This window comes from Phalacrocorax aristotelis, chromosome 3 (genome assembly GCF_949628215.1).
Source record: "Phalacrocorax aristotelis chromosome 3, bGulAri2.1, whole genome shotgun sequence".
NCBI lineage: Eukaryota > Metazoa > Chordata > Aves > Suliformes > Phalacrocoracidae > Phalacrocorax > Phalacrocorax aristotelis.
Genome location: NC_134278.1, coordinates 84,757,137 through 84,772,013, shown reverse-complemented (window position 1 = coordinate 84,772,013; position 14,877 = coordinate 84,757,137). Strand labels below are relative to the sequence as shown.

The 14,877-nt window shown below is 37.2% G+C and overlaps 1 protein-coding gene across 4 annotated transcripts in view; it reads left to right on the top strand.

Moving 5' to 3' along the window:
- Nucleotides 1–14,877, top strand: part of ESF1 (ESF1 nucleolar pre-rRNA processing protein) — a 32,562-nt gene that overhangs the window by 4,738 nt on the left and 12,947 nt on the right. For all 4 annotated transcript variants that reach the window (XM_075088252.1, XM_075088249.1, XM_075088251.1 and 1 more), the window contains exons 6-9: nt 741–893; nt 2,371–2,485; nt 3,455–3,593; nt 10,171–10,332. In XM_075088252.1, coding sequence (XP_074944353.1) covers nt 741–893; nt 2,371–2,485; nt 3,455–3,593; nt 10,171–10,332 — 569 coding nt within the window. The remainder of the gene's footprint in view (nt 1–740; nt 894–2,370; nt 2,486–3,454; nt 3,594–10,170; nt 10,333–14,877) is intronic.

Here is a 14,877-nt window from a genome sequence, read left to right as displayed (position 1 = left end):
CTCATCAGGCCTACCATTGTCCAGGCTTCTTAAGGCATGTCTTCTTTTTTTTCCTTTTGTTCTGCTTGAAAGTCTTGTCTGTATGGAGCCTGAGAGGTTTTGCTTTTATATTTTTCCAGATTTTCCAGATGTTTGGCAGCCTGGCTGGGGACACTTTTGTATAATACATCCTGCTGGACTGCCCTATATTTGGAAAACCTGGATAGTTTTAAAATAAGTGCAGATCCCTTTGAAGAAAGTCTCCAGTGCATCAGGGAAGCGTATGATGAACTTACAATGCGTTCTGAAGTCATCTTCACTGTGTGCATCAAGGTGCACCCTGAAGCGTTAGATTTATTGCTCAATGGGCTCTGGAGCGTCTTGAATGTGTGTATTGTAAGTGTATAATATAGCAAACAACTTGATAGGAACAATGAAGTGCTACTTTCTGTGACCTGCACAGAAGGGTACTGAGACGCTGCTCTGTGCCCTGCGCAGGGACTCTAACCTTACAATGCCTGTGGGAAGCAGTCTCAGATGCAGAAAGTGTACACTTAATAAACTGTGTGAGTTAGTCTTTTTACTTGAGTAAAAGTGAATAAATACTGGTGGAACTTCATGCTGTTTAACATCTGATCTTATTGTAAGATTAGGAGAGTGTTTGAATGGTGCGTATTTTTAATGAATCAAATTAAAATACTTTGCAAATGAAAAGTTGTTAGAGTCAGCTCACTTGTTCATGCTGTTTTCCACTTTTGCAGGCTTTATAGGGAAAAACTGCGGGAGTATCAATTCAAGCGACTGAAATACTTCTATGCAGTTGTAGAATGTGATTCTCCTGAAACAGCCAATAAAATTTATGAGGAATGCGATGGACTAGAATTTGAAAGTAGCTGTTCTTTTATAGACCTGAGGTAACTCCAGTGGTGACTTTTTCACATGTTGGGCTGGGGAGGGAAGGGAAAATTAAAGCCAATATAAAAATATTTGGAGTAAACTATACTGTCTTTATTTTGTAATCAAAATGAGATGTATAAATAAACTAGGCATCCAGTGAGTTGTTAGGTTTCCCTTTAATTCTTCTTTCCTTGTTTTTGAGCATTTTTACTGGAATATGGAAAGTTAGAGAGGATTTCTTCATCAATTATTCTCAGAGAAGTCAGGTAAAATGTTCTGGTTGCATCTTCAACCTTTTGGTACAATTAAGTAAAGTGGTAGGATTTAGAAAACAAAACAACATACTGCTGCTTTTTTTTCCCCTTTTCTTTTCCTTTTCTTTCCCAAAGGGTCCAGAAGTGGCTCTTTCTCAGGATTGCTCACCACAGGGCAAGAATATTGCAGCGGTTGTCATGAACCGGCAATAGATTACTGTGCTAGCCCCTATGAATGAGCTGGAAGCTCTAATATTTCAAAAGTTACATTTGGGAAAGAAAGAATTTTAAATTATAGTTGAGCTTTATTGCTTGTATTTCCTTTTATTAGAAAAAAAGCCGTATCGTCTGAGCAGAAGTTACTAAATCATAATAAATTTTGGCAGAAGTTGGTCTTGTCTGCTGGGGCCTGTGTTATGGGCACTCTTGGAAGTCAGTGAAAGATAAGTTTTTTGCTTTGAATTACTTTCTAGAGGAACTTAGTTCATTTGATTTGAACCATTTTGGAGATGATGATCGCTGCCAAATGAACACGTAACTTTTCATGCTTTTAAATATGGAAAGGTAATGGTTTGCAACACAGCTCTTTAAAATTCTTCAGTGCTTTTCCTAATCTTCTACTTTGTTATATTTTAATGTTGAATAGTATTCATCGGATTACATTTGCAATGATTAAAAAAGAAAAAAAGAAAGTGTAACTTCTGATGTAGTATATAAAGGGTTGGGTTTTTAAATCTAGCTTCTTCCATTGTTACACATGACTTTTGGCCTTTTAACATTTTTTCCCTACTAATTGTAATGTTAAAGATGTCCCAGGCTTTCCTAAAATGTTTTGAATTTTTTTATTTATCTGTTTTCAAATTCTATTTTATCCACTTTTTTTCTTTTGAATTTATATTAAGCTTTCTGAAAAGATGATTCTTAAACAAAACCACCCAAAACCCCACCCCTGACCCTGCTAATACCAGACTGAAAGATGTTTAGTTTACTTTCCAACATGGTGTTGTTGGTGTCAGAACATGGTGTCAGAAACATGTGGAATAGCTGTGCAGATGCCAGACTAGTTAATCTTACGTGTAGAGTACTTGTCCATTTCTTTTGTCTCCTTATCAGCTTAGCAGCATTTTATTGTAGCAAGTTGTTTTGTGCTGATGTACCATACTCATGAAAAGTTTAAACTGTTTATATTATGAAATTTCCCAGTGTATTTGAATAATACCATGTTTTATTTGCCTTTAAGATTTATTCCAGATAATGTTACATTTGATGATAAGCCAGAAGACATAGCCTCAGAAGTGAACGTAGCTGTATATAAGCCAAAGTATTTCACATCTGCTGCTATGGGAACATCAAAGGTATCTTGCAATGTTTTTTGAATTTCTTTAATTTTATTGTCAGCTGATAAAGTATTTAAGTAGTGGCAAAAAGATTCCTGATTATCCATTCCAAAACAAAGACATCAAATGTGTTAGAAGGTGTAAGCATGTTACATAGCCACAAGTTGAAACCACATAAATAAGCTTGAGTTTTGGATTTTAGAAGAGAGTCAGCTTCTTTGTTGCAAATTAAATACTATGGTTTGACCTCATTATACCTCTATAACAAGTTGCACATGGCAAATTACTTTGTTACTCACAATTAAATCTTCTAATTTGCCTGAAATGGGTATTTTATGTGTAGCTCAGCAAGAGACTTTTTGATGGCAGTGCCAGGTTGAAACAGTTACTTCCCTGCTTTGTAGCTATTCATGCCTACTCTGTCTTATGTGACGGCCAAAACTTCCATCTGGCTTTGCAGTGGACCAGATTGGAGAAATGATTAGTTGAGCCAGCAGAAATTACGTGTTCTCATTTTTCAGTCAGATCTGTTTCACCTTCCAGTTAAGGGTGCGGCTGTGCAAACGCTTTCATTGTCCCCTTCACAATCCATACGTGATTCCAGGAATGAGTTGCTGCTGGAAGAGGAAAGGAAGGGAGTTGGTCGCAGCTTCAACACCAGTACGTGCTGCCACAAAGGAAATTTGGCTCACAGAGATCTTGTGTTGTGTGATGGGCTGTTACAGAACCCTTCAATGCATGAGGAGACTTATTCATCCTTTCACATAGTTAAAACTCCCTGAAACTCCTTGTAGAACAAATTCGAAAGGTTGTAATTAAATCTGTTTTAGTAAATGGTTGTTACAGCTAATTGCTGTAGAGAACATTAGTAACACTTTTACATTGCTTCTTTAAAAGGAGATATCAAATAATTTTCCCTAAAAAGACAGAGTTGCAATGTTTAGTTTTAGTGTTTCAGCTTCTACAAGTGGCATTCTTATTTTTAAGGTAGATATCACATGGGATGAAACAGATCACGAGCGAGTAACGTCACTTAGCAGAACTTTTAAAAAAGGGGAACTTCTTGACATGGATTTTCAAGCTTATTTGGCTTCGTCTAGTGAAGAAGAGGAAGAAGAGCAACAAGGTACCTAAACTAATAAATGTTGTCCACAAAGTCATTAGCTGCAGTATTTTGAACACAAGTTAGCTAAAGATGTATAATTTACATATTGGAAAGTGCTTTGAATGTCATCTTTTACAGGGACAATATTATGCTCATTGTATAAATGCTGTGGTCAGGTTCTACTATGAAAATAACCTACCTTTCCCTCCCAGCTAAACGTCTCCAAAAGTGGCATATACTTACTTTCTGTTTGTATGACCTAAAGGTGGATGGAAATTGGTGCTGAGCACATTCAGGTGTTTTTGTTTTTTCAATGAGGAAATAAATGGATTCATGACAGAATGTTGACAGATGCTAAAAACTTTTTTGAAAAGATAAGTTAGGCATGCTAACATGGAAGCTGTAGATTAATCAAGTAGCAAGACTGCAAATTGTCTAAATCATGGCATGTTTTCTTTGTTGCTGATACGATAAATCCATTAAAAGAAAAGAATTATTTATGTAGAGAATGTGGTCGCTCTTCTGTTCATTCAGTGCAGAATGAAGATCTATTGCCTTTCTGTGAAGTCTGAGTAACATTGATTGACAATTATGAAATGGTAGGTCATTAGGAGTTACCTTAATGTTTGAGCCCCTGAATAGCTGCTTTCTGAATAGGAGCTTGCACCTTTTGAGTATAAAAATTTTCATCTCCCCCTCTCCCTTCCCCTCCCCCCTTTTAGTCAGGGTACCTTAACATTTCTTTGTCAAGTCTGGCAATGCCTACTTTAATCTCTTAATTTCTGAGATAAAATTCTTTTCAATAGAACTAGAGGTGCTTCCTTTTCAGAGGAAAAGTCCTAGTTTGAAAAGTGAACTGGTTAATGTCTAAATGAATTGGGTGTAATACTTTCTGTGGAAATCTATTTATAGGTTAATACAGTGTTTTTTCCTCTTCATGGTGCTCTATACACATAGTAAAATCTCAGCAGGGCAAGGCGATACTGAAGAAGCTGCCCTGAGACTGTGCTTGTTGGGATGGCCTAGGCAGGGTGTTGAATGAACTCCAGACCTTAGAAGGTCCTGAAAGAGTTGTAGGTTATACAGAGCTTTCTCACTCCAGCAGTAGCTGCTCTTGGGTAACATGGGGAGTGCAAATGCCCATGGATAGAAGCTCTGCTGTGGGCCTTCTGGTACTTCTAAGCTATAGATCTTATATAGTGAGGGGAAAGGTAAGCAGCAGAACGTATTCATGGGAACTTTAGAGTAACATCTTTCAAATGCTTTTTGCTTCACATAACTTCTTAAGAATATAAAGAGAATGTCATTTAACTTTGGAAGATACATAGATCTGCGTATGGTCGACCAACATGTGACTTTCTGAATTACTTGCTTGTTTTCACTCTAAAATACAGTCTGCAGTTGATTAATAATATCTAGCCTAAATTACAAGGCAAAGAAAATGTCATTAAGCCTTAATCAGGTCTTTCAAACAGATGTTAAAATTGATTTATACTGCATTAAAGCAGGTTGTTGCAATCAGAGATGAGTTTGGAGTGTGCAAAAGAACATTACAGATTTTTCTGGTTATAGAGTTGGGAAACCTTCTGGCAGCAAACTCAGCTTGGAAATATATTTGCAGAGTTAGTGTCCATTTGTTTCTCATCTTACATAAAAACACACTTACAAAGTGCACCTCCGTGTCTTTCGTTTCTCTAGTAATGCTTACTAAAGTATCTAAATGGGAGCGGTAGATGCAGGGGAGAGCATTTCCATCTTCTTATTGTGTACAAGACTACTTCTGTGTTAAAGAACAGCGTCTGTAATAGGGTGGTGATGAAAGCAAATATCTATAAATGAACAAGAGTTCAGAAATTTTAAAAAGTAAACTTTCGTTGCTGGGAAGGAAAAGAAATGGACCTTAAGTAATCTTATCACACTAATAAATTTTAAACCTGGAAATGTCTAGACTCTAATGATGTTTTGAAAAGTAAGTTATTAATAGAGGAATTATGTTGCCATGTCTTTAATGTGTTCCTGACCTTTTAGCCATTCAGTTATGTGATACAAAACAGGATTCCATCCAACAGGATCCCATCCAGCAGGGTTATGTGGCATTATGTACAAATGAGAAAAATCAAGGCCAGCTCCTTGAGTGGAAATGTAGGAGTGTGACAAAAAGGGAAAAAATGTCCTGCACTTTTATTAATTTTTTTTTAACTTACTAAAATGTTTTATTTATAAACAAGCTTTTGTTGGCTTGTTCTAATCTGGTTTTTATGGAATTTTTCAATTTAAAATGTGTGTCATGAATGTTAGTGTTACTGTTATACAACAGTTTTGTAATGTCAAGTATTTCAGTGACCTGGCATGTGTGGTGCATAGCACAAAGTATTTCCTATACGTTGCTTCTGAGTTTTCTGTTACTTGGATGCATTTATTCCAGTTAGGAGGCGTTTGTGGTGTGCATCAAATCCAGCCCATCATTGCTATTTTGACTGTGAGCACCAGTGACCTAGTGTATGGCATTGTAAATGATGCTTCACATTAAGCATTATGTGGTTTATGGCTAAGCTTCTGTTCTGTTTTTTTTAACCTTTGCAAGAGCAACATCTTTTCTGCTGTTCTGCTTTGCACAGCCACACAGAATAGCTGAATAGGCTATAAGACAAAATATTTGTATCAGTTTATTTTTGATTAGCTGTTCCTGATGGTATAATCATAGAATCACAGAATATCCTGAGCTGGGAGGGAGCCACAAGAATCATTGAGTCCAAGTCCTGACTCCACACAGGGCAACCTAGAAGTTAAACCATATATCCAAGAGTTGTCCAAACACTTCTGGACACGCAGACAGACATGTAGGGAACCCTATGTAAAGCCCTGCTCTCCACAGCAGGAGTTTGAGTGGGGAGCAGAGTCTGTTGTGGTATTGGGCTTTCAATACAAGACTCTACAAAGACAGCAGATGTTTTGTTTTGTGCTGCTGCACCAGTGCCAGAGGTGCACAACTGTAGAGAAAGAAAATGTAGTTGTTGGGGAGGAGGAGTTGCTTGGCTGGAGTTTGACTTTTTTTTTTTAATAATGCTGCTAATCTTATTTTCAATGATTAATGTTAAATAAAATCAGACCATTTATTAAATCTTTACAATTTTGAAATCTATTTGGCTCAATAACTCTAGCTACATATATAAATTTAAATGCATCTTTAAGACTTTATCACAGGACAGTACAGTCCTCCTTGCTGTCTTAAGAATGGACAGTGTTCATATGTGTTTATTTTTGCTAAAACTATTACAGGAGGCTAAGAAGTGGAAGGTGACAGATGCAGAACATGCCACTATTTAATATTGTCCCTGAATCCAGTGAGTGTTTATAAAATGCATTGAATAGGATATTATTTGGGTTAGCTTCTGTCTCTTATTCCTGCATAGCTGCTTTGGAGACTCTGGGGCATTACTGCTGCTTTGACAATAGCAAGAATCTGACTTTTTAGAATATTTCTGTTGGATTAGTTTTGTCGTATTGGTAAAATATTTCCGAAGGAAACAAGCTAGCAAGAGGAGTTTGCAGATGTAGCCAAACCTGGGTGGAATTTCATGGGACAGGATAGAAATACCACAACCTGGTTACTTTCTTTCTATGAAGCATCAGAAGCTTGATACAACTGATGCAGCTGTTGGATACTTTGCCAAAGCATTTTGCAAGAGCTTTTGTGTTGGGTTTGTTTTTCAAATTTAAAAAAAGGAAAAAAAAAAGGGCTTGGAAGGCTGGGAACAAGGGTCATCTCAGCTTTCCTTCTAAGAAGTTCATACAAGCTATTGGACGTGTCTACTAAGTTAGAATCAAAGAACACACCTGTGTGTGCTTTTGCAGGCCAGTGTGTCCCTACTCAGAAACAAGTAGAGAGGAGCTAGCTCTGACTGCAAGCATGTTCACCTTGGCTTACTTCTGGCTGCCTCAGAAGTGTGGTTCTAGGGCTGCCCAGTCGCCTCTCATGCACAGCCAGGTGCTGAAAGGCTGCAGCAACCACAGTCATCTGCTTTGCAAAGTGAGTCTTTAAAACTGCATCCAGTGCATGCCACTCCAGTGGTTAGACTACCCTGACCTGAAAAAATACAAAAGCTAAAAGAACCAGAATGTAATGCGTAATGTAAGTCATAAGTTTATTGTTATCTGTTCACATTCTCTTCTTCCAGTATGTGTCTTCTCCCTGAAAAATATTTTTGTAAAAGTATATCTACTGTGATATGCTTTGAATAAGCTTATTTGGATTACCTTGAATTCTAAATTTTTCAATCTTTTGTTATCATTTGGATGAATTAATGGGATTTGCACAACTTCTTGTTCAGAGTGTGCTGGGAAAGCAGGGTTAAAACTCCAAGTTTTTCTTTGTTCATCACTATTTTCTAGCTCAAGACTGAGGTCAATGCGTTTTTTGTCATGCTGTAGTACAGTGCAATAACTGCTACTACCTCAGACTTGCTTCTTGAATGCTGGAGAATAGAACTTTTTATTTTTCATTCTGCAGTTCTATATGCATTGTAGGGCATTTATGTCAGTCTGAATTTGAGTAACTACCCCAGATAGAATTGAGACGTTTAGTGTATTTTTATGGTATGGCATTCAGGTCAGTAGCTGAATTTTCTAGTGTGCCATTACGGTGTGAGGGGGAATTTTATCTTTTCCGTCGTTAAAAGAAACTCAGCTTTGGAGCAGACCTCATGTCAAATGTTGTGTCTGCTATAATTTTTCTACTCTCTTTAGTTTGTGAGGCTGAATTTAAAAAAAAAATCATATATTCAGCTGTTGCAAGGTAATCGTAAACTAAGACTACTATCTCTTCAAAACGCTGTGATTACAGGAATGTCATCTCAGCTAACACAGCTGCCAATCAGCAAATATGTTGAGCCTCTGCATTTATGTTGTGATGAATTTAAAAACAAACCCACCCTACAAGCTGTTGTACTGGAATCTTTCTGACCTGCCTCGGGATTTTAACTTTTTTCTTCTCAGGTCTTTTAGCACTTCTGTTACTACTCTGCTTTCAAAAACCTAAGAGTATACTTGTCTTTTGTACTCTAAATTTTATCTGCTTTTGCATTTTCTTCCTTCACAGGTTAAGCTTTTTTCTCTTAATTGTATTTCTCTTGCAGTGCAGCTGTTAATGCACCAGAACTTTTGTTTGTGTGTTTTGTTCAAAAAAATCTTTGAACAAGCTGTTGGCAGAGAGCGTTATTTCCTTAAAATCCATCAGAAAGTGGTTCCTCATGTTGTGCAATACAGCGTGATACTTAAAAGCTAGTGACAACATTATTTGAACTCTGAACAAACTTTGAGAACATATCCAGCTCATTTTCCTTTCTTGCAGCTCCTGTCAAGTGTTCCGTATTTGCTTGCAGAATGAAAAGGCTCTTAAGGGTTGTTATGAAAGCGTTGTTGAACATTTGACAGAAGAAATGCATGTTTTATCTAAATGAGAAAGTATGACAGTACACATTGCTACTTAAATTTCTCCTAGCAAAATTAGGCAAAACAGTCATAAATACAATTCGTTAGCTCCTTACTTTTCCAGTTTCAAGGGAGCCTTTCTTAGTGTAAGGATTTCTCCAGTTCCCATCCAGTATAGCTTTACTTCTCATTTCACATGATACCAGGAAGAAGAAACGATGAAATAGATTATTTTTTTTTCTCAGTCTTCAAAATCCAATGCCTTGAGCAGATGCCTTCCTCTTAGGATATCCCAGCTGCCGATGAGGAAAGTGGAAAAGCAGTTGTGGTTAACTGAAAGGTAAAGATTTCTGCTCCCAGCCAACAGCCAGCTTCTTGCCGTTATGGGATGTGGAAGAGAACAACAGCGTCACACCTAAGTTGTAGCCAAAGACCGGAGGTTGCTCTGTGCTAATGTGCAACTGCGGCCTGCCTTTCTAGACACAGTTATGTTGTCCATGCAAGTCGGTACTGTAGGAAGCACAGCTTTACTGCTAACCTGGGGAGGGGAGAAGGACCCTGCCAAACCTAGTTTTCTACAGTTCAAGGAGTTGCAGCATCTTTAAAGCCTTAAAAGCCTGTTCTATCCAAAACGTTTGTTTAAAAGCTTATTCTAAGTCATGCTGTAATTGTGTTTTTGTTTGTTCTTTTTTTTTCAAAAAAAGGAAGAAAAAACCCACTTTCCATCTTGCTTCATTTGTGAATTCAGCAAGTCACTGAAGATTAAGACATTAATTACCTCTGTTAGAGAATCTTGCAAGGTTTATTTGTTAAAATCTAGCACTCTATTTTCAAAATGCTTTACACAATTATTTTTTGAGCTTTAGGTACTACTCTGCTGTAAGGGATTCTGAAACTAATAATTTTAAAATGCAGTAAAGGATGCTGTGTCCAATCAGCGACTTTCTTTGCTGGACAAATTTTCTTTTGTCTTTTCAGATACTAGTTTTATTTCCTCTAAGTGGGAGAATTGTAAAACTGGTTACTTTTCGGGGGAATAACAGATTAAAACATTTTGGACTGTATTTTAGAGACAACATATGTGCCTTAGGTGTGTTTCCTAATAATTAACTTTGAAAGTGATCACTTTCTTGAGGCTGTCTGTGATAGCTTTACTCTGTCTTGCTAGTTAGTGATGTAGCCCATGAAATGGAGGATGACAAACCCAGGAAAAGCCAAAAAGATGATGAAGAACAAATTGCCAAGTACAGAGAACTTTTGCAAAGTATCCAAGAAAAAGAGAAAAAACAGGAAGAAAAAGATATAGGAATGGAGATTAAATGGGTTCCAGGTAAGCTTTTTTTTTTTTAACTTAGTTGGAGTATATGCAATATTGGCCTGTTAATAGAGATTAAGTGTAAGGAGTCAAATTTATAGTAGCAGAAACTGACTTTTTTTTTTTCCATAAATCGAAATCCAGATGGATTAAAATGAGGGAAGTAGAAGAAATAATATGATTGAACTGTGTTCCTCAGCTGTAAGCTTCTCTTTGTAGCTTATTTTTTGCCAGTGTTTTTTTTCCTTGTGTTTGCTTTTTCATTTATCACTTTATAGGTTTTTCTTGAATAGAATTCTTGTGTTTGCCATGGAGTCATAAAACATATCTACACTTCTAAAAGCAAAAACCAGTATGATTTGGAAATGTAGCATAAAATTAGAGGGGAATGGTTTGAAAATCTTGCTTGCACAATCCTGAGTATTTGGGAGAACAGGGAAGGGAGAAGTCTGACCTTCTGGTGAGACTGCTCTGTGGAGAAGAAAGTTGGGGGGGCGGGTGTATTTGATTGTATTTAGTGACATCCAGATTTTCATCTGGAAATGAAAAAAATATTACTTCACCATATAGCATCCTAGCAGAACTCATCCCGAGATCTGAAAACCATGTCTAGGTGTTTTTCTTTTATGATGAAAAGACATTCAGGCTGATTGTTATATTTTGTTTATGGGTGTGTGCCTTCCCTGAGTTGTAAATGAGACAGTACAACAACTTGATACATCCAAGAAGGGCAAGGTTTTCAGTGTGGCCTCTCCTCTTTGATCATGGCTTAGAGCTCATTGTGACTGCCCATACCAGACCTGGCACTCGTTAGATCTCTTTGCAAGCTTAATTTAATTTGCTAAAATGGCAGAACTACTCTGGAAAAGAAGGAAAAATCTGGTTCTTTTTTTCTGCTGAGTGAGTGAGTCAGACAAGCAAATGGAGGCATTTGGTGAATGCTCAGAGGGTTGAATTATGCAGTCCGTAGACCTCCTCAGGGGCAGCAAGGTGCTGTATTGGCTCTGTATGTGTAGGACTGCAGGCCATGTAAAGATACAGCCTGATCTGTTACTGTAAATACTGAGACCAGACAGACACATACTAGAATCCAGCCCATTCAGCACTGATGTGTTCATTCCAGCTAGGGATCCATAGCTAATTATCTGATGTACAGTAATATTATTCTGAATTTGCTCAGGTAACTTCCATTCAATATAAATGCTGGCTTTTTAAATCTTGTTCAGGTCTGTACTGAGTCAGTGAAATTGATTGAACTGACCAGAATAGTTTTATTTCTTAGTTCTTGATAAGATCTGTATTCAGACGTATACACTGGCATTAAAAACAGTTGTGTGTTTTCAGTCGTGCTTATATAATTCCACTCATTCCTGGCATGAATTCTCCCAAAACCCCCTTATATCCCAAGGATATATCACGTGTGATAGGACAGGTGCTTGCCAACACAGCTGTGTCATTATGTTTGACTTCATCTGTCCACAGTGTGGCAGTATTTGCTTTCTTGAAGTTGCTCACTAATTCATCAGGAGCATTCAAGGCAGGTGAGTTTTCATACATTGGTAGCTATCGTAAGATTCTTAGATTTGTTGTTGCCACCCTTCAGACTTGAAGGTGGAACCCACAATCGAAACAATTGCTGCTAGGAATGTGTTCTGTATTTATACAGGCCAGGCATTTTTTAAACAGTTAGAAAAGCTACCATTTTTTTGTGTTGGTTTGGAAAACACGTTTGGGGTTTTTCTGTTTGTTATACAGCCTGTCTTCTGAAGAATCTTGCAAATTTTATCAATGGAAGTTCTGTAAATTAAAAAAGATTAAGCAACATAATATGGTGACATAGCTAGGAACCTAGAGCAAACCATTCATTGAAGAAGATAGAAAATTGTTTTGAAGGAGACTAAAGGGAACGTAGTACCCCAGGGAGAACAAGTAGTTTTCTTAAGGGCTCAGCTTCTTAAAACTGTGCCTTGCACATTACAAATCAATTATATTAATATTTAGGAACTGTAGCAGAAATGGACTTCAGTTCCCTCATACAGGGGCTCCCTGTTTTCTTTGCAACTGACCTTGACTTTAGAAAATGGGATTTGTTCCATATTACATCTAGTTCAGCCTCTTCCTTACTGCACTTTCTTGCAGGGCTCCTAGGACTTTTGCTGTATCCTCATCTTTTTGTAGAGAGGTATGGGAAAAAAAACCAAACCCCAAACCAAACAAAAAACCCATTATCCTGATAAATATGACTGACTTTGTCTAGAGTCAGTTGGATGTCTGTGTACTGAACCAGATTTGTTTGTATGATAATGGGCTGAATGTGCATGCAATGAAGTTCACACTGGTAGTTTATAGTATTTGATGTAAGTTTAGCAACTATGATTTTGCAGCAAATGTTATTGTTTCCTCATTTCTTAATGAGGAAAAAGAGTATTATCAAAGAGCAGAGGTTCTGGAAATCACAGAAGTGTTCCCTTGCCTTTGCTAGTTAGACTATTCACCTCCATGAGGTCAGGCAATACCTCTACTAGCTATTAGCCCCTGGGATATGGTTTTGTCCAAAACAAAAGTCCTGAAAGTGAAGCTGAGTATCTTGACTTTGCTTTTGCGTCTAACGTATGGGAACATGTCAGCCATTGCAGCATTTGGAGAGGGGATCCTACACACCTGAAAGGGAGATTTTTTTTTTTTTTCTTTTTACAGTGGAGCATAGTCATCACATGTTGAGCAGTAGTTTATAGCTCTAGCAATATATACGCCATTGAGGCTGTGCCTTCTTATGGGAGAGAAGTACATTAGTGATTATGTTGTTTTTCTTCTTGAACAAATGTCCTTATTTAAATTCCAAAACAGTTTAATTGTGTTCAGTTGGGGCATTCTGGGAATTCAAAAATAGTTTTTATTATAATCTCTTAAGACTTCTTAATTTTTTCAGACATATTTTATATCTGTTGGAATATTTTTATTATCAAGCTCTGCCTTAATCTGTTTGACTTACTGCAAAATCTTTCTCCTGCCCACATGTTTAATATACAGAGTTATAACAGTTAAATCTAGGAAGCTTTTCAATTGAAAGGCAGAGATTTGAATTAATTTAAAAATTTGAGTTTTGGCACAAATATTTACACATGGTTATAGAAAGCACACTTTGTGAATGATTCAGTTATTCTTGAATCATAATAGTTTTAAATAAACCACAATGCCAGCAAAAATAAAGCAGACGTAGTTCGAACTCTCTTTGGTCTGTTTCTTTTAGGCACAAAATCAGTGTTATATTTAAGCATCTATCTGTTTTCTTAATCATATCTGATTTGAGCAACAATTACTATGCGTCCTTATCCAGCTCCAAAAGCTCCCTTTAGAAGGCGAAGAGGGAGGAGACTACAACTGCATTTCTTGGTGATATTCAGCCAGTTTTTCATACAGGTTTTTTTTGTTTATTGGACTTAAAAATTCTTCCTTTGGGAAGAAGGAGATATAAATAGAGAAATAAATTAAGATAGGCTTAAAGGAAAACTTGAAATTTCATTAGAAGCAGAATAGCAGGCAATCATGTCTCTGTCAAGTGCTTAGTAAACCCCAACTGTATGTTGTTACAGATTAGATGGAGCACAAAAATGCTCATATGGAAACATATATCAGTCTATATCATGGTGTTGGTCTCTTCTCCCAAGTTACTAGTGATAGGATGAGAGGAAATGGCTTCAAGCTACGACAAGGGAGGTTTAGATTGGATATTAGGAAAAATTATTTTACTGAAACAGTGGTCAGGCATTGGAACAGGCTGCCCAGAGGTGTGGTAGAGTCACCATCCCTGGAGGTGTTCAGAAAACATGTAGACAGGACATGGTGGTATTGGGTTGATGGTTGGACTTGATGATCCTAGAGGTCTTTTCCAACCTTAATGATTCTATGATTGCTTAGCGTGTCCTCTGATGGAAGCAGTTTTGCCTCTTGCAGCGTGAAGCAGCATGTTCTCAGCTGCGCATGGGCTCAACACTGTAGTTCTTCACACTTGACAGCTGCTAAGTGTGGTGGGTTTTTTTCAGGCAGTTACACTATGTTAGGAAAACTGTCTTGACTTAAGTTGTCTTACCTTCAGGGCTGACAAAGTCTAATGTTATCGGAATATGTCTGTCTGCCAGTCCTTTTAGCTACCTGTAACAAGGTGCTTCTTTTTTCTGGTAAGACATTACATGCAAGATGAACTTGCTTGTTTAGATTTCCTGAGAAGTATCTTTGTAGCTTCTAATAAATGTGACAGTTGCAAGCTATTAAACTTCCAAAAGTTGTCAAAACTTAAGTTTTTAGAGAAGTAAAAATTCTGGCCTGCTCACCCTCCCTCACTCTCCTACCAATGTGAGAAGCAATATACTTAGGTTTGTTGTGGTATTTAGCACACTTTTAATCCTTTAGCTCAGGTATGATTTAGTTGTATGCTAATACAGGTGACCTTTTCCCCCTCTTTTGTTGGCCCTTATTTGTGAAGATTAACTAAAACTAGTGTGATTCACTTACTCTAAAAGAAATATTGATGCTGTTAAGGGTATAAATTAGCCTTTTATA